Source organism: Polypterus senegalus, chromosome 2 (genome assembly GCF_016835505.1).
Source record: "Polypterus senegalus isolate Bchr_013 chromosome 2, ASM1683550v1, whole genome shotgun sequence".
In the NCBI taxonomy this organism is placed as follows: domain Eukaryota; kingdom Metazoa; phylum Chordata; class Cladistia; order Polypteriformes; family Polypteridae; genus Polypterus; species Polypterus senegalus.
This window is the reverse complement of record NC_053155.1, coordinates 120,511,798-120,537,090: the sequence shown is the minus strand read 5'-3', so window position 1 is coordinate 120,537,090 and position 25,293 is coordinate 120,511,798. Positions and strand designations below refer to the sequence as shown.

Sequence of the window (25,293 nt, the reverse complement as noted above, 5' to 3'; positions counted from 1 at the left end):
TATAATCACAGGACATGTTATTGATCAGACCGTGTCTTTGTGAACCGAACTGATGTAAACAGTGATTAAACATGCACAGTAAAGAGAAATTGGTCACTTAAAGAAATGAAGAAATAAATAATTTTAAGAACAAGTCATAGAGCTAATACAGTATATGGGAGTGAACCAGTAAATATGAGAGAGTCATCATACTTACTCTTCAGGTAAAACTATTAGCTGGCTATCAACCAAATAACCATGATAGATCATAGCCTAGTATGTAATACAGTAGACCAGTATTAAGCTAACATTAATTAATATTCAAACTGAGGGATAGCTCTTAAGCATCTATGTCATAAACATGCAAAAATTAATTCAATTAATGAATGAATAAATAAATAATAGGGGAACAAGATGGAAGAAGTTTTATTATAAAGAAAAAAAGGCAAAACCACACAAACACAAGGAGAACATGTTAAACACAACAAAAACAGTGACCAGGACTCTCAAATACTAACCCACTGCACCCCCATTCCTATCTGATATCCAACCCTGATTTAAAAAACTGCACAGTATATGAGCTCTTGATCCCCTTTGGCCCTTAAATTTGTGCTAATTCTCTTCATTTTGTGTGCCTTTACCTCCTCCTCTTCTGCTCGCTTTCTGGCTGCCTTTCCAGTTTCTTCTTTTATGTTGAAGCACATACCTGAATCTAAGAAGAGGTTGGTTTGGTCCTTATAAAAAGAATAAACATAATGTGTCCATACCCTGGATGTAGCAGACCAGCCTCAAACATGTTTTCAGAAACCCAGTGCTGATTACTGTAACTCTGCCTAAGGCTAAATTGATTCCACAAAAATGCAGCTTCCAAATTATTATTGTGGCCAGTGGCTCTTGCTTACTTATCATAGTTTTCTGCATATTTTTCCTGACATATGAACTCAAAATGCCCTTTTGGGCTGTTGGCTTATCCTCAGACAGGGAGACTGTTAGTATCTACAAAAATGCTCTTTCAGCAATGATTGGGCAACTGTTTACCCTCTATTTTACATAAAAGCAAATCACCTCATAGTAAGCACACTCTAAGTCATTATGCCGTATAGATTAGGTGGTCGCCAGACTGGGAGGCAACATGTCTCCTTCACTCAATTCACTGTTCGGTTCCCATTTGATCACTGTGCTGACCTATAATGCCTCAGGATTCAGAGAAGATGGGTTAATTGCCCATGGAAAGATACTACAGAATATTGACATCCATTCCATTTGGTCTCTCTCATTAAGAATGTAGTGCTTTGGGTGTATTTCAGTAAAATGTTGTTTGTAAAATATCCACTCGTCCATTTACTCTGACTGCTTGTATTCACTGGGGAGCTTCAGCTTTTTATTTCAGTACTTGAAGCCATTCCTGGGCTGGAAAGCCCATGTCACTATTTGTAATGTAAATCCTGGAATATGTTTTGTTCAGTTTATACTTCAATAATTAGGCTGATATTTCAAACAATCAGCCATAGAAAATTGAGAAGGTACACTACATACAATTTAAGGATTGCAGGGACCATTGAAAATATACATAATCATTTCTTTTTCTCTAATTCAGAGTCATGGTGGCTAGAGCTTATCCTTTCAACATTGAGCACTGGGCAAGAACCAACCATGGACTTGTAGCAGACCATTGCAGGGCATGCCTACCCATACTGGACCAAGCTAGAACTGTCTTTAGAGTATGGGAGGCAAATTGTAACTGGAGGAGAAACACACAGACACGGGCAAAACGACACAGAGAGCAGCTAGGCCAGATATTCATAGCCTGGGCCTTTAAGGCAGCAGTGCTACCTAATACATTAACTTGCTGTTGTCAAACACACTTTGGTTTTACTGTATTTTTTCGATAATGCTATTCATTAATTAAATCATTAATAATTCAATATACAGTGTGTTTTGTGAGCTATTAATTTAAATCTTTTAGTTCCATTATAGATTTTTTTCTTATTGTAGTTCCCCTTCTCAGAACACTAATTCTGCATGGAAAAATATTTCTCAGCAGAGATGAACACCCTCTTTATTCATGCCACGCTTCTTCATTAGTAGCTGTCTTATTTCTTCAAAGGTGGTCCACGTCAATGACAGACTGGACTGATCTCGTACCATGCCCCTTTTCTTTGGAGACTGTGCTCCTTTAATGTAAGTACCGACACCTTTTACATGTTCTATAACTCTGTGATTGCCAGTGTGATTTTCTATGCTTTGGTGTGACTGGATGGTAACATCACTTCAAGTGAGGCCCACCTAGTCAACAAGCTGATTAAAAAGACAGGCTCAGTTATGGAACACACTCTCAACCCCCTGGTGGTAGTAGCAAAGGAGAGAATGAAAGAAGACTGAGAGCCATTATGAACAAAGCTGCACATCCTCTCTCTGACATACTAACACTGAGGACTTTCAGGTAACGATTTATTCAGCAGAAGTGTGTCAGGAAATGCTTCTGGGGCTCCTTTATACCAACAGCAACATGTCTGCTTAATGCTTCACTAGGAATGGGACTGCTTTTTTTTATCTTTGGCCAAGTCAAATGTTTTCTCTCTTTTGAGCAATTCTGGTGCATATCTCAGAGATTTATTTTTTTTTATCATAATATTTATTTATTTGTGTATTTATTGAGCTTGGAGACAAATAAAGTGCTATGTCAATTTCTCTATTTTTGAGCCCATGTATGTCATACTTCTGAGCTAACTGAGTTGTTTCATAGACCAAAGGATGACATGCAGCAAGTACTTCACTATTTATCACCTTTTGCTAGGTCTAAAAAGAGCCTATCTGTGGATGAAATAAACCCGGATGGTGTGTATGAAATCATCATGTAGAACATCCAGGCATCAGGCTCCTTAGATTTAAGTGACACACTGGTTTTCCAATCAGTGCTAGAGCTTCAAAGGCTTGTTAAAGGCTTGTTTGCATTATCGATTTTCTCAATCACTTAGATGTATTTCTCAAAACACTACCTCCATTCTCAAAACTGTGCCTCAGAACTTCAAAATAGTGTATTTGTACCAACTGCAAATGCTGAAGCATATTTTGCAAAACACTAAGCACAACTGTCATAGCACAGTTGCAATTCTCATTCAAACATAATGTAATGGTCAAAAATGACTGTACTTTAGATACTTGATTTTGTACATTTTACCCTCACATTGACACAGTTGTTTATTGCGTATATCACTGCATTAAAAATCCTAAGTCCAAAAAGCAGAGTGTTGAAAAGGCATGCATTGTCAACAAAAGGCTGCCTAAGGGCCAGGTTATACTCATGTTCAGAATGCTTACGTGCATCATGGCTACCACGCTTTCCCAGCATTATTTTGTCGCATCCTCTAAGCTTGTCATCAGAAATTAACACAACACTTGCATGAGTTGTAGTACCAGCAAAAATTTGGGGGTTTTGTGTGTTCAAGTTTTGGTACGTGACATCAGCATCATTGTTTACTATCAACACGTAATGGCACGCGGCATTGCACCTCCAACAGGATCAATCTGCATGCTTCGATATTTGATGAATGGTTCAATGCAGTGAATCAAATCATCAAACTTAAATTATGACATGCAGAAGTATTCATGTTGCCTTTCTTCATACATTTTTTGCATATGCAATACAAGCGTTGCATATTCCCCATCTTAATAATGCGATACATTTAAAGGCCTCACATATCATCTTTTGTGACGCTGTTGTGACCCTTTGGTTTTTTGGCAATTCACAATGCAAAGAATTTTTATCTTTAACGTCTTTCTTCCCTCAACTCACAACACAGTGAAACCAGACAATAATTTGTCACTTGAATGATTTCTCACACTGCCACCTGTTAAAATCCTCCAGATTTACATAAAGTACTTGTGCAAGTATAGTCAGTGCACTGCTTGTATAGCAGCAGTGTCCGAAACTGCACGTGTCACATATCGTTAAGTATATTCCTGGCCTAAAGGTTCCATGTGAAAGGAATACTGAGAGGTTAAAGCGGGGAGATGAATTTATGGAAAGATAAGGTTAGAAAGTAATGATTTACCTTTCAGTGTGCTTACATTAGTAACACAGAATGTCACAGAAAGTAAAACATAGCAGGTGTACTGTTACTGCTTTGTTGTATGGAATAGTATTGTACACTGTTTCCATCCATCCATTATCCAACCTGCTATATCCTAACTACAGGGTCACGGGGGTCCACTGGAGCCAATTCCAGCCAACACAGGGTGCAAGGCAGGAAACAAATCCTGGGCAGGGTGTCAGCCCACCGCAGGGCACACACACACCAAGGACACACTAGGGACAATTTAGAATCGCCAATCCACCTAACCTTCATGTCTTTAGACTGTGGGAGGAAACTGAAGTACCCGGAGGAAACCCACGCAGACACGGGGAGAACATGCGAACTTCACCCGGGTCTCTTAACTGCGAGGCAGCGGTGCTACCCACTGCGCCACCGTGCCGCCCATTGTACACTGCTTGGATTTTACAATATGCAAACTGCTTTGCCTGTTTTACAGAGGGTAATAGAGATGGAGATAAGTGTCAATGTTAATAAGGTTGGATTAAAACCTGGACAAAATCAGATGATATGGAAGGAACTTCATAGGGGATCTACAGTGGATGTGCCAGGGCAGCATGGGAGATTATCCAACATATTCTTTCCCTTTGTCTCTACAACACAAAGTACCTTATTGACTTTGTGAATGGCCTCTATAATGCTCTTTCCTGAGAATAACAGAGTAAAGTAGTAAAGCTTGTACTACCAAATTGTGTAGTAATTTGGGACAATGTAAGTTTCACTTATCCATTGTAGTGATAGAATGGTTTGCTGGCCAACAGCAAATATTAATGTAGCATGATATTCACTTTTACTCAACCCATGTGAGGAATTTGTATGAGCGTGAAGCTGAAAAGTTTACTGTATGTAGCCATGTTAGCCACATAACCAAATGTCTTTACTGGAGACACATGAAACTGCTTGTTATGTGATCATTGTTGAGGACTGCTAAGGGCTTCTGAGACTTGCCAGAAAGTTTATCCCTCAGTACCTTTCAAGGCATACTAACATCTGATGTGGAGTGGATAAAAAAAAAAACCTAGTCTTGATGTTTTTTGCCATTTCAGTATTTGTGCTTAAGATGTTGGTTCCCAGTCTGTATTGTGTTTTTAGGTGCGTTCTCATATAACGTGTGAGGCAGCTATTGTGATAGTTCATATCTGTCCATCCTTCCATCTGTCCACATGAAACAACAGCCCCCTGTGGACCAATTTTGTTAAAATGAGGCATGCTTATTCTTCAAAGAAATTCATCAAGACTTTATATATATTTGTTGAGATATCTCAAAAAGATCAGGCTGTACAAAGTTTTGAAATTTCAAAATCTTCTTTGCAAGCCTTTCCATTGTAAAACGGAGAATCATTTTATGCAGCATCAGCTACGAATGAGTTTACTGTTTCAAATTTTGCATTGAGAGTGGTTGCTTGAACATGTATATTTTGTATATTTTCCTTTTTCAGTCGTGTAACTGCCGATCAAAAACATAATGCAAGTCAGATGCTATGAAGACTGTGCACACACTAACAGTTCACACAGCAGCCCTCTTTCCCTGTTGCTTTACATAAGTTAACTATTAAGAAAAAGTCACTGTTCTCAATATAAATGGAAGGGGAAGACCTCCGCTCTTCCATTTTACATACTTGTGTGAGTCGTGCAAAGCTCCACTCATCATGTTTTTATCCGTATATGACAGCTCACGGCAATTACAGAGGGGACTGAGACCCTGAGCTCTGCAAATCCTACAGACACCCCTAGAAATGGACCCTACAGTTGATATGTAGCCAGAAGACCATACTGATTACTTAGTATTATAACACACATCAGATTGTGTGTGCCTTACTGTTTATCTATACATGAAGAAAAGCTTTTCCTTCCATGTATCTTTAGACTGGAAATAAAATCTTTAATAAGATTATTGTCAGCTTTCATATTTCCATTTTACAATAAATCAGTTCCTTTTCAATTTTTTACTTATTTATATAACTTTAAGTAATTACTGTGTTTCAACTAATATTAATTGTTAAATACGGAACTTATTTCAGTTCTTTTTCTCCTTTCTTAGGGTAATATTGGTACTGATTTTATGCTAATATTGGTCATTTTGAATTAATACTGATCTTTCAATTGCTAATCATTAGATACTACTCTACTGAGTACACTTTCATAAATGTAATGTTTAAGATAATTGAACAAAAAATCTGTCACAGACTACTAATACTCATCAATCAATAATAGCATTTTACATCACTTGAATTTTAATCTTCTGTTTATGAAAGCTATTGAGCCACCACAAGCCAATTTGTGCTCCATTTTGAACTCTATTGTAAAGTTTTGTTAAAAAGCATGCATTTAATGTAGTCTAAAAACACATGTAATCGCATTCTAGTATTACTATTACTTTTGAATATGACTCATTGTTATAGAAATATTTAGTAATCAATGTGACCTGCAGAGGGCACTTGTGATGCCTAAACCTGACATAGTCAGATGCAGGGCACAAGTTCAGCACATGCCCTTTTATTTTTTCTCTCATTTCCCACCTGCACAGCACAATACACACAAGACCACGGCACAAAAGTTCACTTTTCTTTTTCCATTTTTTTTATCTTACACCCAATTTCTCTCTCTTCACCTCCACTCCTCCTCCAGCAAGCTTTTTCCACCTCCTCTCGACTCTGGCTTCTGGAGTAGTGGCGGCTGGCTCCTTTTATAGGGCACCCAGAAGTGCTCCTGGTGCTCGAATTCCCCACAGGGCTTAGTCATTCCAACAACACCCCCTGGTGGCATCCGTAGAACCCAGCAGGGCTGCTCCAAACTCCAAACTCTCTAGAAAGTCTATGGGAGTCCGAGGCCACTGCAATCCGGGAGGGCTTCCCTCTAGCGTTTCCAGGGGAGTTAATGTCCTGAATTTGCTGTCTCCCCTAATCCTTCCACTATATAGGCTTCTGCAGCCACAGCTGTACACAAAATCAGAAATAAAATAACCAACTCTTGGATGAAGTTAATAAAAAGTGTGAAATTCTCCATTTTTCATACCAGTTACCTCAGTTACTGAATGCTCCTAAATATTATAGCATTTGTACAACTTCTCTTCATATTTAATTTTCTTCACATTGTAAGCAGGACTGCCATTGTTTCTTTTTGTTATAATGCTGAAATGTACATTTGTTACAATTTTCCACTTGCTTTTATTTTTCACTGTACTCAGGAATATGAATACACAGTAAATATTTCTAGATTTATGTGTGTTGAACAATATTTTACATTTTCTGGAACACTACAAAGCATGAGCCTTTCCTGATTTCTGTACTTAGTATTTTTGTTTCGGTATCAACACAATGAATAAAGAGTGCTGTCTACCTGATAATAATGGTGATTGACTTTATTTTGGGTACTTTCACATACAGTGTTTAGGTTCTGAGTGCTTTATGTCCTTTTGAACAGGTGGTATATTGTTGTAAGAGGCACTTTTACTGTTTTAAGAACATCATTTAGTGTTTTGAGAAACCAAGCCACAGAGGATGCACAAACCAGTGTGTTTGTTCGTGCCGGTCCCAAGCCCGGATAAATGGGGAGGGTTACATCAGGAAGGGCATCCGGTGTAAAATTTTGCCAAATCCATATGCGGACAGATGATCTGCTGTGGCAACCCCTAACGGGAGCAGCCGAAAGAAGAAGAAGATTTAAGGTTTTGAGAATGAGGTTAGTGTGTGAAGAAATATGTCTAAGTGATTGAGAAAAACTGTGAGAGCGGTAGGCTAACAGCATGATGGCTGCCGTGTACTGTGTTTAAATTTCTGGGAAAGTGCAGCATAGATTTAATAGTCTGCCATTCATTATATTATATGACAGACAAATCTTACCATAAAACAAGGGCATTTCTCAGGAAAACTGAATTCACAGTGACAACGTTATAGGGAGTCAGTAGTGCAATTATCCTAGATGCCGCAGTTTAAAATGAAAAATTATCTTATCAAATATTCGTTATATTCTGTGCAGAAAACATTTTTAGTTATTGATTCATAGAAAACATGTTTTATGTCCCAAATATGATTCTGATCAGATGTATTAGATTTGCCCGTGTCATAAGAGGTAAGTGTAACTTGACAAAGATGCCATGTATTTTCAGAGGGTAAAAAACAAAGCAGTCACTTGCATTAGGGACTGCAGGGAGTGAAAGAGGAGACAAATAAAACAAGGCCAATTGATTTTTTTAAATGAGTGGCCTATTTGGAGATTTTTATCACAAATCCTAGGAACCACATGCCACACCCAACATACAAAGGTCTATCCTAAGATGGATTCTGATCAAAAGGCAACACCATATACAGCTGAACATTAAATATCCATACATTCATTTATCCAGTTTCAGGGTTGTAGAGAGGAAGAGCCTTTCCTGATAACACCTGATGCTGAAAAAAGAAGCAACAGTAAAAAAAAGACTCCAGTCCATCACAGGAGATGCCCTTCTACACATCCACACATGGTCAAATTAGAAAAGCCAATTTACATATAGATTTATGCCGGCCTGGCTTGGTTTCAAACCCATTTTCTTGGACCTCTCCATCATCATTCAGCCCCTGTTTAATTTTGTCAGATATTTTAATGTGATACAAAAGGTCGAGTTTCTATCTTAATGCAACTAGCTGGATTCCTGGATATGGTAGGGGGTCATGTGTGGAATATTGGCATCCTTATATATAATTTGATACTATCCGTATGTATGGTGTTCGCGTCGTCAATACCCAGTATGTATGGTGTTGGGGTCAATTTGATACAATCCATATGTATGGTGTTTGCGTCAATACCCCAAATGTATGGTGTTTGCGTCTATACCTCGACTCAATACAAGGTAGAACCATGCAATGGGACTCTGTAGTTAGAACATAATGTGGCAAACGCGGACGCAGTATTGCATGATTGGCTAAGAATGTTCGAATGCTACAGTGACTAACATTGTCGACTGACTTAAACCCTTCAACAGCTCCGGAACCGTGAGTAATTTAGAACGCATCGCCATTTGCTTGGTACTTCGAAATCTATCTTTGGGCAGTTTAGTTTTGGCTTCCGTCCAACATCTATTGGCAAACTGAATAATGACGGCTGGGTATTAAAAACAGTCATTGTTTAAATTTTAGCCGATCTCAGATCTAAAATGACCACGTCAACATAATTATTACTCCGACTCTGATTAGAGTCGTAAAATACGGTTTGTTTTGAAAATTTGTTTGCCAGAATAAATCAAATAAGGTGCGCTGAAGAGCTGAGTTCACGTCTCGCAGCCCCGTTTAAACAGGAAGCTCTTCATTACATCGGCCAAAAAGGTCTATTTTAAGCACAAATCAGTGCCATGATAACAAAATCATTTCAAGGACTTAAAAAAACAAATTATTCTTTGCAGAGAAAATATGGATTTCACAGACGTAGAATTTGTAGCCCGATTTGATCGGGCTCCCAGTCGCTTGTTTTTTTTATATTTATTTGATTTGGTTCTACATTTCAAAGATTTTTAATGTAGAGAAACACGAGTGAACAATGCAGTTGTCTAATTAAGGTTGGTCTACAGTTTTGTGTTTGTTAATGCAAGGATCCTTGCATTCCTGAATACAAATGTCCTAGCTGCGAAAATGATACAAAAATCTGGAAAGACATCATCAGTTTTTTTTTTTTGTTGGGTTATATTATGTAAAATACACATCTGTTATTCCAGATAGTAGGAAAGAAGAGTTCAAGGAGGCTAATAGAATGTTAGGTTGTTTTGCTCAATGTGTAGAGTAAAAGAGAGATTCTGATTATGCTCACCAGCGAGGCTTTATCTGGAGTAATGTGTACAGTTCTGATCTTACAAAACAAAAGAGTAGCACCAGAGGAAGTCCAGTGGAGATTGATTAGGCTGACTCTGGGAGTTAGCGGTATGATTTAGGAGGAAAGACTGAAGGAACAGAGCCAGAAAACTGTAGGGAACGGAAACTTACATATTATGGTGAGTCCATACTTTCTTATTAATACAAAATATACCTGCACTACCATACCTAAAGGTCTCCACCAGTAAGAGAAAGCGGGAGAGCACACACACAATGGAGTGTCTGGCGGCTTTTTCTTGCTCTGAGTTAGCAGCTCAGTGAATTTTAAGGTCTCACAGTTCTATTTAAACAAATGGAGGTTATTAGGTGAAATAATTGAAATGTTTAAAATTATGAAAGGAATTGGTACAATGGATTCAGGTTGTTTTTAAAAGAGTTTTCAAATAAGAACATGGTGACAAAGATGTAAACTTGTTAATGGTATATTTGACACAAAAAAATGAAGGATTATCATCATGCAAAGAACCACAGACATGAGGAATACGTTGTCAAGTGTGGCCGAGACTTTAAGGACCTTCACATTTCAACTTGATGTTATTTTGGACAGGTGAACTGGACGAGTTTGTTGGGCTGAATGACCTGTTCTTATCTCAGTTGTTGTTCTAATGAAGAGCATAATTGCTCTATTCAAATAAATACACCACGTGTGTTTTTGAACCAGAATTTTAATCTAGCAAAGTTATTGCCAAAATTCATCATTTCTTAAGGGTTGCAAACATAGAGTTATTTCTAATATCCAAGATCATGACTACATTGGAGGCAGACAAAATTCAGTTCTCAAAAAGATTGTTTTTTTTAAGATATACAATAGGAATGTACTGTCCAATATTTTAGATTATAATTGAACTATTTTGAAATGACATATTAGTTACCACAGATTAACAGCTAATTAATATACCTACTTAAATATTTCACACATTGCTTTTTCCAAACAACCAAGCCATTCAAAAGTTTGTAGAAGCCAAGCTATCACCAAAAAAAAAAAAAAAAGTTAAAAAGATGTCAAAACCAACAGCTGAGCGATTAATTTGTTGCATATTTATAGAAAATATTGGTCCTTTACCTCTATACAGCTTAAATGGTCATACCTGCAGTGACAGTTATATTGACTCTATCAATCAATGGTTCAGGAAGTGCTGAGATTGAAGCGATACACTCAATTTCCATATCAAATGAGGGACGAATCTTGAGTGTGTTTGTTGTGTCGTAGAGATGATCAGACCGAAGGATGCTGTTATTGCTATAGCTCTTCCTCAATGTTCCATTTATTTTCCACTTTATGTCCGGTATGGGTAGCCATCCTATGGCCTGGCAGGTGATCAGCTCGGAGGTATTCTTCACTACCACAAGATTATGATTTGTGATGGCCAGTGTTCCATTTACTGTAATAAGATATAAAAAGAAAGCTGGAGACAGTCAAACAAATAATATGTATAGTCTAGTGCGTTTAACTGAAAAAGTAGGACTGATATATTGAGAGCAAAGCTTTGTGTTGAGTGTCAAAATGATTTATGCTATGCTCTTATAAAATATCTAAGTTAAAAAGCAGTTTATCTTCATGCCCAAACTAATTTAGTTGATGTTAATTTAAGAAAAGCATTTACAATTACAGTTACCAATGCATAACAAAAGATATAAAATAAAGATCATTAAAGATAAATTAAGAAAAAACTAAGCTTTGTTGCTATCTCAATGAACAAGTATTCTTTATCACAAGAGTGGCCATTATTTGGAAGAATGTAGTGTTCTAAAAACTTAGAATGTATAATGCATCATCCGTGAAGTATCAAATCCATTTAGTTTAGTCTAGGGGTGCAGGCGATTGGAGCCTATCCTGACAGTACCACACACCACAGAAGAAACAACCCCTGGGGCCAATTTAGTGCCAGCAGAGAATGTCGCACACACTTAAAATTATCAAGCGGATGACATGGTTTTATTCTCATCACAACATATCAAAATTAACACTATCAACAGTTGGATATTTTGTGTGTGGAGGACGGCCAGGGCCCACAATGGAAGGATGGAAGCGTGGACAGAGCATTACCTCACCCGGAGCATTAGGTGGCAGCCCCCCTGGATTGTGGCAGTGCCTCGGACTCCCACAGGGCTACATGGGAACTGGAGTTTGATACAGTCCTGTTGGAATCCATGGGTGCTACCAGGGGGTACTGCAGCAGTTGATGAGCCCTTCTCGGCAGCTCTTCCGCCACACCCAGAAGTGCTGCAGGAAATATGTCAACGAGCACCTGGAGCACTTCTGGGTGCCTTATTAAAGGGGCCAGCAGACACTACTCCAGGAGCTAGAGTGGAGAGGAGGGAGATGAAGCTTGCCTGGAGGAGTGCAGGAGTGGAGGAGAAGAGAGAGAGAAGAAAGAAAGAGAAAGGAGAAACATTGTGTGGTGCTGTGTGCTGGGAACTGTGTTGTGCTTTTGGGGAATGGGGAAGACATTGTGTTTTTATTTTCAGTAAGAAAATATGAAGCTTATCTCAAGGTGAGGTTGTGCATTATATGCACTTTTTACTATAAGTGAAGTAGAAAAAATGGACAAATCTCCTGGCCTGCCTCTGTACCTCTGTTTAAGTTGGAATCCCTGTCTCTGTTTTCACCTGGTAAGTTTATGCATATCAGACTGCCTACTCCACTGTTAGCTTCATCCTATAGTCCTCACATCATATTGCTTCAGCTGTTTTTTTATCATCTTAGCTCAGTCAGTTCCATGGGATATAATATTGGGTACCTGCTATTTCTAACCTAAAGAAAGAAAGAAAGAAAGAAAGAAAGGGCATGTGCACAATGTTTTGAAAATTAATTTTCTTATTACTAATAGTTTATTATATAATGGTTTAACCATATTGTGATGGGAATGCTAACTGGGCCACCCCATTTACTGCCAGCATCCAAAACAGATCTGGTGCAACAGAAATCAGCCGTAATAGATGCCTCTTTTGCGTCTTTGGCTTCTCAAAATTATTAAGTTATTCTTGAGTGGATCTGGGAGCTCCATCATGCAAGACTGTGTTCTTCACTCTGAGACGCTATCTTCCAGGAGCCCTCAAATTTATATCACCCCGACCACAAGAGGCATGGTTTTGTTGAACAGGTCCAAGGCTTAGCCGGTCCTCACTGGGTGGCTTCTCAGAGCAATGGAGGAGAAAAGAGACAATATTGTTAGCGTAGGTGTCCCCTCTTGCCCCAGAGGGGTATCGCATACGTTGTCTGAGCCTGGAAGATGATCTTCAGGGACCCATACATGTCAATATACACAGAATAAGTAGATGTATTTCCTGATATTTTTGTTTTTCTACAAAATGTCCATCAACTTCTACATTCTTGCACTCATGACTAACCATCAGAGAATCTAGGAGGACCCCAGCATTGGCGTGCTGGAAAGTACAAGTATACTGAAGAGCAAAACGGAGAGAATCGTCAAAAGCCAGGCCTGGTCTCGTCCGATGCGAGAGATGGATGTCTGAAGTGGAGCTCCGCTAGCAGCGGTGTTATTTTTCATATTATTTGCTTATTATCCTGAGATATCCTGCATTTATTCAACCGAAGGAGACTGCTACAGTATATATGTAAGCATATATAAACATGGCCAGCAAGAAAGGGGGTCCGAAAGAAAAGAAAACTAAAGCTGCACCCAAGCCAAGATCAGCAAGCCCTAGCTCAAGATACGGCCTTTCAGAGAGAGACCTGGAACAGCTGGGCGAAAGTACAGACTCTTCGGGACCAAGGTCCGCTACATCGTCGCCGACTGAGAGTGAAAAGGGGAGTGAATGTACGATTGGGAGTGCAGATCTCGATAGCTCGCTGATCGGAGAACACCTGAAACTAGAAGGGGCCTTACAGTCCGCAATCTCAATTACTCCACGCGAGCCGGGAACAGCAGGGGCACCGGCTACAGTAGAGCCTGACGCTTCACCTACGGTACAAGAAAGCACAATTAAACTGTTTAAACTGGAGGTGATGCTCGCTGAGATCGTACAAGATACAAAGAAAACCGAGAAGGCAAATGAGAAAGCAAGGGCAAAGGCACATGAGAGGCTGTGACAAGAGTTGCTGGAATTGAAACAGGAATGGCAGCAAGCAAACGAAACGCAACGGCTGATGCTGCAACAGGCAAATGAAAGGCTATGACAAGAAATGCAAGTGGAAATGCGACAGGTGCTGGGTAAAATTGAAACGCTTACTGATCAATTGGAGGATCTCATGGAGACATTCATGACTAGGATTAAATTAGCCGAAAATGTAGCTACCAGTGCTGAAGAAAAAGCAGAAAATGTCAGCTCCGAATAAAAAAAACTCGGAGACAGACTGGCTGCTTTGGAAAATGGAAGTAGAAGGTATAACGTCAGAATTAAAGGTCTGCCTGAGAATCGAGAAAGTTCAAACCCTGTGAAATTCGCTGCTGAACTTTTTCTAAAATAATCGGGGACGACTTTAAAGCAGAATCTGAGATAGCAGCGGCTTACCACGTACACGGATCAAACACCGTTAGACCCAGACCCAGATCTTTTATAGTTCGTTTTGAACGATTATCATTTAAGCTAGAGGTGATGGCACTCCTCAGAAACAAGAAAGATATTACATTTGAAAATAACCACATTCGTATTTTTTCTGACTTTTCTCCAGCAACAGCTACTAAACGCGCAGCCTTCTACAACATCAAACAGCGGTTACGGCAAGCCAGCATCAAATACAGCATCTTGTATCCGGCAAAACTTAAAGTGGAATGGCAAGGTCATTTCTATGTCTTCGCTAGCAAGTAAGAAGCAGAAAAGGAATTAAGAAAGCTGATCCCGGGACTATTCTGATACATAATAGTGAGTCATGGCGGTTAATGATAAAGCAAGGATTAATAATCTACTGTCTGATCTATTAGTTTTAAAATACAGGTTTTTATCAGAATATATTCTCATATATTCTCATTATTACTTAGTATTACTAGGGTGCTATCTGTTTATGTTTTATTGTGCTTTTTCTTCCCCTTTTTTTTTTTTCTAATTACTTCATCTCTACACTAAACAAGACTGTTCAATATCATACCCTTAGTTTATTGTTATTGCTATTACTGCATTAAGACTTCTTATGCTTATTTTGGACACATCTTTAACACTATCACCCGGGTTTATTATCTGGGTGTATCATCTTAATGCATTAAAATTGCTGAAGACTATATAAACTGCTCAAAAAAATTAAAGGAACACTTTGAAAACACATCAGATCTCAATGGGAAAAAGAAATCCTCCTGGATATCTATACTGATATAGACTGGGTAATGTGTTAGGAATGAAAGGATGCCACATCGTTTGATGGAAATGAAAATGATCAACCTACAGAGCCCTGAATTCAAAGACGCCCCAAAAATCAGAAAAATTATGTGGCAGGCTAGTCCATTTTGCCAAAATTTAATTGCAGCAACTCAAAATTGTACGCAGCACTTTGTATGGCCCCTGTGTTCTTGTATACATGCCTGACAACATCGGTGCATACTTCTAATGAGATGACAGATGGTGTTGTGGGGGATCTCCTCCCAGATCTGGACCAGGGCATCACTGAGCTCCTGGACAGTCTGAGGTGCAACCTGGTGGCATTGGATGGACCAAAACATAATGTCCCAGAGGTGTTCTATTGGATTTAGGTCAGGAAAGTGTGGTGGCCAGTAAATGGTATCAATTCCTTCATCCTCCAGGAACTGCCTGCATACTCTCACCACATGAGACCAGGAATTGTCGTGCACCAGAAGCCACTGTACCAGCATAGGGTCTGACAATGGGTCCAAGGATTTCATCCTGATACCTAATGGCAGCCAAGGTGCCTTTGTCAAGCCTGTAGCGGTCTGTGTGACCCTCCATGGATATGCCTCCCCAGACAATCATTAACCCACCACCAAACTGCTCATGCTGAATGATGTTACAGGCAGCATAATGTTCTCCATGGCTTCTCCAGACCCTTTCACTTCTGTCACGTGCTCAGGGTGAACCTGCTCTCATCTGTAAAAAGCACAGGGCACCAGTGGAGCATCTGCCAATTCTGGTATTCTATGGCGAATGCCAATCGAGCTGCATGCTGCTGGGCAGTGAGCTCAGGGCCCATTAGAGGACATGGGGCCCTTGGGTCACCCTCATGAAGTCTTTCTGGTTGTTTGGTCAGAGACATTCACACCAGTGACCTGCTGGAGGTGATTTTGTAGGGCTCTGGCAGTGCTCATCCTGTTCCTCCTTGCCCAAAGGAGCAGATACTGGTCCTGCTGATGGGTTATGGACCTTCTATGGCCCTCTCCAGCTCTCCTAGAGTAACTGCTTGTCTCCTAGAATCTCCTCCATGCCCTTGAGACTGTGCAGGGAGACACAGCAAACCTTCTGGCAATGACACGTATTGATGTGCCATCCTGGAGAAGTTGGACTACCTGTGCAACCTCTGTAGGGTCCAGGTATCGCCTCATGCTACCAGTAGTGACACTGACTGTAGCCAAATGCAAAACTAGTGAAGAAACAGTCAGAAAAGATGAGGAGGGAAAAATGTCAGTGGCCTCCACCTGTTAAACCATTCCTGTTTTGGGGGTCATCTCATTGTTGCCCCTCTAGTGCATCTGTTGTTAATTTCATTAACACCACAGCAGCTGAAACTGATTAACAACCCTCTCTGCTACTTAACTGACCAGATTAATATCCCATAAGTTTCATTGACTTTATGCTATACTCTGATTAAAAAGTGTTCCTTTAATTCTTTTGAGCAGTATATATATTTTAAGTGCAAAATTCTTTTTTATTCTTTTTTTTCTTTTTAAAGACTATATTGGTAACAGATATCTCTATCTTTTAAACCCTAAAGCGCCGCTGCATTGCTTTGGACGTGCTCTGTCTCTGGGTATGTCAGAGGACTGGGACTGCGTGAAGTGGGTTTTAGCCTCACTTGGGGAGGCAAAAAGGGAGGGTGGGGGGTTAAGGGGAGAGAAAGAGAGCAGGCTTGATCTATACCTAATCTATCCTATTAATCTTTATAATTATAACTATCAACGTAATAATAAGCTGCATGGCAACAACTCTAGGGGAAATAGAAAATTAAGGCCGAAGCTGTCTCACTTCCAGTTAAGACTATAAATGACATCAAAAACTCAGAATCAGTGTCTCCATGATGGGACAGTTAACTTCGTAAGCTGGAATGTTAAAGGCCTGAATCACGAATTAAAGAGAAAGAAAGTACTTCTCACCTAACAGGTCTAAATGCTAAAATAGTATTTTTACAGGAAACCCACTTACTAAGCAAGGATCAGTTCCGCTGCAAAAGACTGGACTGGCCAAATGTTCCATTCTAGTTTTACAAAGAAAACTAGAGGGTGGGAATTCTCATACATAGAACAGTACCATTTGTAGCATCAGATGTAGTATTGGATCCTGAAGGGAGATATGTAATGGTCATGGGAGACTTATCTAACTGTAAAATGATTTTGATAAATGTTTATGCACCTAATGTTGATGATAAGGAATTTATACAAAATTTATTTGCATCCATTCCCAATCTGAACACTCATAAAGTTATAATGGCTGGGGACTTTAATTGTGTTCTAAATCCACTTTTAGATAGGACTTCCTCCACAGGGGAACGCATCTAACACCGCAAAGATAATTACAAAGTTTATAACTGATCACAACTTATCAGATCCCTGAAGGTTTTTAAACCCAAATTCAAGAACATATTCTTTCTACTCACCAGTACATCATTGCTACTCAAGGATTGATTACTTCTTTATAGACAATAACTTCTTGCCTAAGATTAAATCTTGTAAATATGATGCTATTGTTATTTCTGACCATGCACCTATGATCTTGGAGCTAAAATTACTAAGCCCCATACACTCACCCCGAGATGGCCTCAACCGCTTCTATTAGCTGACGAGAATTGTACTGAATTTATATCCAAACAAATCAAATTCTTTCTAGAGACAAATACATCCCCTGAGATCTCTGCAGGAATACTCTGGGAAACTCTTAAGGCCTTCTTAAGAGGACAGATTATCTCATATCTTTCCCACAGAAATAAATCCGAAGCCAAGAAAGTAGCAGAGATAAAAAGCGAAATTACTAAAATAGATGAAGAACATGCCAGACTACCAAGCGAGACTCTACATAGAGGAGGCAGGCTCTACATTCAGAATTAAACCTCTAGACAACTAAAGAAACTGAACATCTAATTTACAAATCCAGACATCATTATTATGAACATGGAGAGAAAGCTAATAAGCTTTTAGCTCAACAAATTCACAAGCAAGAAGTGCAACGCAATCTCGTAATCACTAACACGAACGGAGATAAAATCATCGAACACAAAAATATAATGCACACTTTCAGAGACTACTATAAATCCCTATATACTACTGAGTTTAAAGAAGACAATACACAATCTAATGCATTTCTGGATACATTACAGATACCACAAATAGACGCTTTTAGTGTGGAGGAACTTGATAAACCTCTGGCATTATCAGAATTACTAGATGCTATAAAGTCACTCCAAGGTGGAAAAGCAGCAGGCCCTGATGGCTACCCTGCAGAATTTTACAAGAAATTCTCCGCTCAGCTAGCTCCCTCCTATTAGCAACATTTACAGAAGCCAGAGATAACCAATCTCTTCCACAAACCTTTCGCCAAGCACTAATCACTGTCTTTCCAAAACAAAATAAGGACTTATTACAATGTGCATCATACAGACCAATTTCACTTCTGAATAACGACGTTAAAATACTCTCTAAAATCATAGCTAGAAGGATGGAGAAAGTGCTCCCTCAGTAATATCACAAGACCAAACTGGATTTATTAGGGACCGCACTTATCTTCAAATCTTCGACGCCTGTTTAATGTAATATACTCACCAACTAAATCAAACACCCCAGAAATATTATTATCATTGGATGCAGAAAAGCATTTGACATGATTGAATGGAAATACCTTTTACTACATTGGAGAAGTTTGGGTTTGGCCCAACATTTGTGCATGGATTAAATTACTGTATACTAACCCAGAAGCTTCAGTTTGCATCAATAACATTTGCTCAGACTACTTTAAACTAGAACGTGGCACTAGACAAGGATGCCCCTTGTCACCACTGCTGTTTGCAATTGCCATTGAACCACTGGCAATACATTGTCGAAATACTGATCAGATAAAGGGGATTAGCAGAGAAGGACTGGAACAGAAAATCTCATTATATGCAGATGACATGGTACTGTATATATCGGACCCAGAAAATTCTGTGCCTGCAGTCTTAGCAGCACTCACAGAATTTCAAAAGATCTCTGGTCTCAGAATTAATCTGAATAAAAGTGTACTCTTTCCAGTGAATTCTCAAGCATATAATATTAGATTAGACACCCTACCTTTTATCATTGCAGAACAGTTTAAATACCTCGGGTTAAACATCACAAGTAAACATAAAGCTCTTTATCAACAAAATTTCGTCTGCATGGAAAAAATTAAACAAGACTTGCATAGATGGTCAACCCTTCATCTCACACTAGCTGGAAGAATTAACACTGTTAAGATGAATATTCTTCCTAAGCTCCTTTTTATTTCAAAACATCCAATATACATTAATAAATCATTCTTTAAGCAATTAGATTCAACAATAACCTCATTTATTTGGAATTCAAAACATCCACGCATCAAAAGAGCGACCCTACAAAGACAAAAGGCAGAAGGCGCATGGCTCTACCTAACTTCCAGTTTTATTACTGGGCAGCAAATATACAGGCGATAAGAACCTGGACACAAATAGAAGAACATACACAGGCTTGGACCGCAATAGAAGTAAAATCCTGCAGTACTTCTTTGTATTCCTTGCTCTGTGCTCCAATAAACACACGCTATCGGCAATACACTAATAACCCAATTGTGCTCCACTCACTTAGAATCTGGAACCAATGTAGAAAGCATTTTAAGACGGAGAAGCTTCTATCTGTGGCACCTCTGCAAGAGAACCACCTCTTTCAACCTTCACAAACATATGCAGTTTTTAATATCTGAAAAAATTTGGAATTAACTTGCTTAGAGATCTTTATATAGACAACGTCTTTGCATCCTATGAACAATTACATTCCAAATTTAACATTCCAGCTACACATTTCTTTCACTATCTTCAAATCAGGAACTTTGTTAAACAGAACCTTCCAGATTTTCCTCATCTTGCACCCTCATCCATGCTGGAAAAAATATTGCTCAATCTCAAGGAGTTAGACTCCATCTCTACAATATATAAAATCATTTTACAATCCCTCCTTTCAAAGATCCAAGAGGACACTGGGAAAAAAGATCTCTCAATTAATATATCAGAAAAGGAGTGGAAAGTAGCAATGCAGAGAATTCACTCGAGCCCCATATGCGCAAAGAATACAATTATACAACTCAAAATTATATATCGAGCACATCTGTCTCCACTAAAACTCTCCAAAATGTTTCCAGGGCATGATCCAACCTGCGAACGTTGCAACCAAGTCCCAGCCTCACTAGGTCACATGTTCTGGGCCTGCACCAAATTAACATTATTCTGGACAAAAATTTTAATTACCTTCAGACAGCCTTGGACTCACAATCCCTCCTAACCCATTAACAGCTGTGTTTGGTGTTCTTCCAGAGAGGCTTAAAGTGGAGAAAGACAAACAAATTGTGATTGCATTCACTTCACTATTGGCATGCAGACTTATTCTGATAAACTGGAAGAACCCAAACTCTCCTCTTTAAGTCAGTGGGAAACTGATGTGTTATATTATTTGAAATTGGAAAAATCAAATACTCAGTTAGAGGATCTGTACAGACTTTTTCAAAACATGGCAGGATCTAATCAGTAATATTTTAAAATAAGTTCATAAAGCACAGAGAATTTATTAATTTAGGTATGTTTAAAAGCCTTAAATTTTACACCGTTTGGCTTGCTCTCTCTCTCAAGGGTGGGGATCGATCTGTTCTTAACTCTATTTTTCTTTTTGTAAAAACGTGATTGCTTTGTATGGAGTGCAATAAAATTAATAATAAAAAAAAAAGCCAGGCCTTCCATGAAGTATGATTGAATGTCATCATTTAGTCCATCTTTTAAAGTTTCAATCCACCATTACCTTCAGACTTTACACCATTTTTTGACAATGTTAAGTCTCCTTCAGGCTGGATTAATCATAAGTGTGATTGGGTGAGTGCCAGGCAAACCAAAATCTGGAGGACCACTGGCACAGATAAACTTAACAAGAAACACTGGACTCACAAGCATCTTGATGTTCATCTGCATTTGTCAGTAGGATCACAAATAGAAAATGAAACAAAAGCCTTTGTAAAATAAAAAATGCTTCCTGTGCAACCTGTGATGGCACCAGTTTAGAAAATGAAATCATCAAGTTTCAGTTTGGTGCAAGTCACAATTTTGGGCATGTCTCACAGACAGTAATCTGCAATCAGTTGTGCCATAACTTATCTGTAGGGGGCAGTTTTAAGTACTAATTAAATAAACCGGTAGGGGTTTGGTTTTGTTGTTAATAATTCTAAACAAGTATTCTTATTTCTGTATGTCTAGTTCTTTCTTTTCTTTATTTTGTAGATTTGTATTAAAATAATTAAACACATGTTGATTTTATTACCGATAAATATTTTATGTGTAAGCCAAACATTTAATGTCCTTTTCAAAGATACATTTTGATCTCTAATTGTGCAACCCACTTAACTTATTGACATCTAGACCTGAAGCCCCCTGGGTTAGTGGGTGTGCTAAAAGGGAAAAGAAAAAAAGTCTGGAAATGCGGCCAAGTTACATTAGGATTTAACACGTTTTGGTAATCTAGACTGACAGTGACAAAACTACTTAGAAACAAGAAGTTAACATTAGTAAGTCCAACAAACATGATGATGATGATAGAGCCCAGGCCCTGACTGATGATCAGTAGTAGAAACCTTACAGCACTTCTTCAGACTGGGGTACTCAACTCCGATCCTGGAGGTCCACAGTGGGTGCAGGTCTTTTTCTGAGAACATTATCCATATGTTAGTTGTCTGGAACAGATTTGTGCCTCTTATTTTTTCCTTTCTCTCTCATGTATTTCAACATATTGTACTAAAACAGATACATCATGATGCACATAATAAGGTTTAAATGGAAGCATGTTAGCTGGAGATCTGGTGGCTCCTTTGTCATTTAATCAGCCATTATTAAAAAATGGCTGATTAAAAACAGGCAACAATTTAAACCTAAATGCAGCAGTTTATAACTAAAATAGTCATTTAATGGTTCTGAATCATAACAAACTAAGCCTAAAAAACAATTGCTTGAGTAATAAATAAATGGGTTCATATTAAATATTTGGTTAAAGCAAAGGTCTGCTGCTGCTTTGGACTTCCAGTAGCAGAGCCGAGAACCTCTGCTGTAGACCCTCCATTATAGGGGCCATTTATGGAGCAAGTAAGGAAACTGGTTATTCACCAAGGGTCTTCATTTTAGAAAAGTCATTTTGACCTTTGACTATTGCATGATTTCCTTGTTCTTCACTCTCTTCAGATTTATATATTATTCTACTTTTGCAAAAGTTAAAAGGTATTTGTGCTTTGCCTTATTCTTTTGCATTGCTGGATTTTCAACTATTAGAATTTAATTCTGTAGTAATTATAGTTCTTTTTATTTAATGCCTCTGTCTCTTCTTGTGCATTTCATTCATATTTTATTACCCTTGTCACACACGTGTGCATGGGAAGCAGCTGAAGGGCTTAGACAATACTGTTTATACATCTGCCCAGGGGGGGGCGGGGTACGCTGACGCTCTTTCTGAGTTCTCTGCAGGTCTTACCCGGGAAATCCCACCAGGAGCCGCCATTTCCAGGAAGGACACATCACCTCCGGTTCCGGCCCCAAGAATGAGGTCACTTCCGGTTCCGGCCCCAAGGATGATGTCACTTCCAGTTCCGGCCCAGAGGACGACATCATTTCCGCCCTCTGTGCTATAAAGCTCACTGCCTTTGCTTAGGCAGGCAGTTCTGTTTTGGACTCTGTTGTGTAAACAACTGTTTGAAAATGCCTCAAATACTTTTGCAGCCGGGAAACCGCATTAAACGGGTGGCTGCCCCAAACCTTTCACGCCTCTGGTCTCCAGTTATTACAGTGGCGTAGCCGGCAGGATGGGGTACCCGAAGAACCCGGGACACGGACTTCAAGGAACCAGGTGGGGGAGTACCGGGGCCGAGTTTCGGGGCAGGGAGTGCGCCGGAGGGTCAGGAAGGACGCGGTGCAGGCTCTGCTCCACGAGCATAACCCGGGCTACCAACCCATCTCGTGGAGAAGGTAGAGGGGACCCACAGGCGTGGGCTGGCTTCTGGGGAAAACACACGAGTGGCTCAGTATGCTCTTCTGGGTAGGAAAGCCGAGCCGCCCATCGGGACCAAGGTCCCTGTTAACGATGGGCTGTTCCCAGGCCGGCAGGTGAAGTATATAATAGACTGGGAGTTTAACCCAACTAAAGGGCTGTCAGAGCAGGCTATGGCTCTCTGGCAACAGGTGGGTGAGTGGCTACGGCCATTTGATTGACCCCTTGCAAATAGTGCAGCAAGTGGCCTGTTTTTGCTGCTACAGCGGATACCCCAGGAATTTGCCCAGCCGCCTGGGGGAATTCCATTCCATGGACGAGCTGCTACAGCTCTTGCAACCCCAGAGGCCGGCTGTGAAACCCGGGAAGGCAGAACAGCCGCTCTGTGGACTACCCGGGAGTTATGTCCTACAAAAGCAGTCCCTTCCACGCAATCCAGAGCCTGTTCCGAAGTCGCCGGGCCGTCTGGCTTGCGACCTGTCGGGGAACAAGGCGGACCGTAGGGGACAATGGCGGGGTTGTTTGTGTGCCCTTAGCAATCCCCTGGCGGATAAACATACGGGAGAGCTTCTTATTAATGGACATATGATAACAGCGCTGTTTGATTCCGGCAGTAGCGTGTCTGTCGTTGCTCGCCGTTTTGTTCTACCGCAACAATGGATTAAGAAAAGACCAGTCTAAAATGTATACGGAGATATCCGCCGTACAATACCGCCCGGTGTTACGTATGTCTCGGAGGAACCCTTCGCGCTTACCGTAGCGGTACACCGGATCCTCCGTTTCCCGTAATCCTCGGGCGGGACTGGTCTGACAGTAACCGCGGTAGTTTAGAAAGCATTCCCCGAAAAGCTTTTGGCCTCGTTATAGATGATAAAGATTCATCTCAAGCTGCTTCCACACCGTGTAATCAGCCGACAGGGAGTGGGGCGGTAGGCCAAGAGAGTGACGAAGACACTCCCGGACCGTCGCGGGCTACTACGTCATCCACTAGCGCCCCGGCAGCGAGGGAGGATTCTCCGCCCCTTGAGGTCAGACCGGACCCGCTCTCTGAGTTGCACTTTCAGTTTAGAGCGACGCCGGCTTCTTTCAAGAGAGAACAGTGGAATGACGACTCTCTGAAGCACATAAAGAATGCAGTGGTTCTCGTTAACGCCAACGCGCATTTGCCCATGCCACAGGGACCTCACTTTGTCATAGATAATGAGTTATTGTATCGGGTCGCTGAACATGAGGGGAAGGTCCGGAAGTTGTTGCTAGTCCCGCGGACCTACCGGCGGCAGGTTTGCGAGTTAGCACACTCTCACCTTCTTGGAGGCCATCTCGGCTCCGATAAAACATTAGAGCGCATTAAGCTCCGTTTTTTTTGGCCGGGGATTAATGAGGAGGTTCGCCGCTTTTGCATTTCCTGTCCGGAGTGTCAACTGCGGCAAATTCCTAGGAAGGACCGTGCTCCTCTGATTCCCCTTCCCCTTATTGACGTTCCCTTTGACAGGATTGGGGTGGATATAGTAGGACCCTGGAGCCCTCAGCCGAGGATATAAATATATACTCGTCCTCGTGGATTATGCAACCCGATTCCCTGAAGCCGTTCCATTGCTCTCGGCTACCACTAAAAATATTGCACGGGAACTAGTAGGAGTCTTTTCACGCGTGGGCATTCCTAGAGAAGTCCTGACGGACCAAGGAACGCCTTTCACCTCGGAAACGTTCAAGGAGACTGCCAAGTTACTGAAAATAAAGCATTTAAAAACCTCGGTGTATCATCCTCAAACCGATGGGCTAGTGGAGAGATTTAACCAAACTCTCAAGCAAATGCTATGTAAGGTAGTCAGCAAGGATGGGAGGAATTGGGACCAACTCCTCCCCCTTGTCCTCTTTGCCTACGGAAGTTCCTCAAGCCTCTACGGGTTCTCTCCCTTTGAATTACTATACGGAAGACAGCCCCGGGGCTTATTAGATATTTTAAAAGAGGGCTGGGAAGGGGAGGCACAGCCCTCCACTAATATTTTGGAGTATATCGCCCAATTGCGCGATAGATTTGAT

General features: G+C 40.3%; 1 protein-coding gene across 2 annotated transcripts in view; it reads right to left on the bottom strand.

Annotated features, from left to right (window-relative positions):
• The window catches only part of LOC120523292 (immunoglobulin superfamily member 5-like), a 207,799-nt gene that overhangs the window by 78,975 nt on the left and 103,531 nt on the right, over positions 1–25,293 (bottom strand). For both annotated transcript variants that reach the window (XM_039744494.1, XM_039744495.1), the window contains one exon: positions 11,005–11,298. In XM_039744494.1, the coding sequence (XP_039600428.1) occupies positions 11,005–11,298 (294 nt within the window). The remainder of the gene's footprint in view (positions 1–11,004; positions 11,299–25,293) is intronic.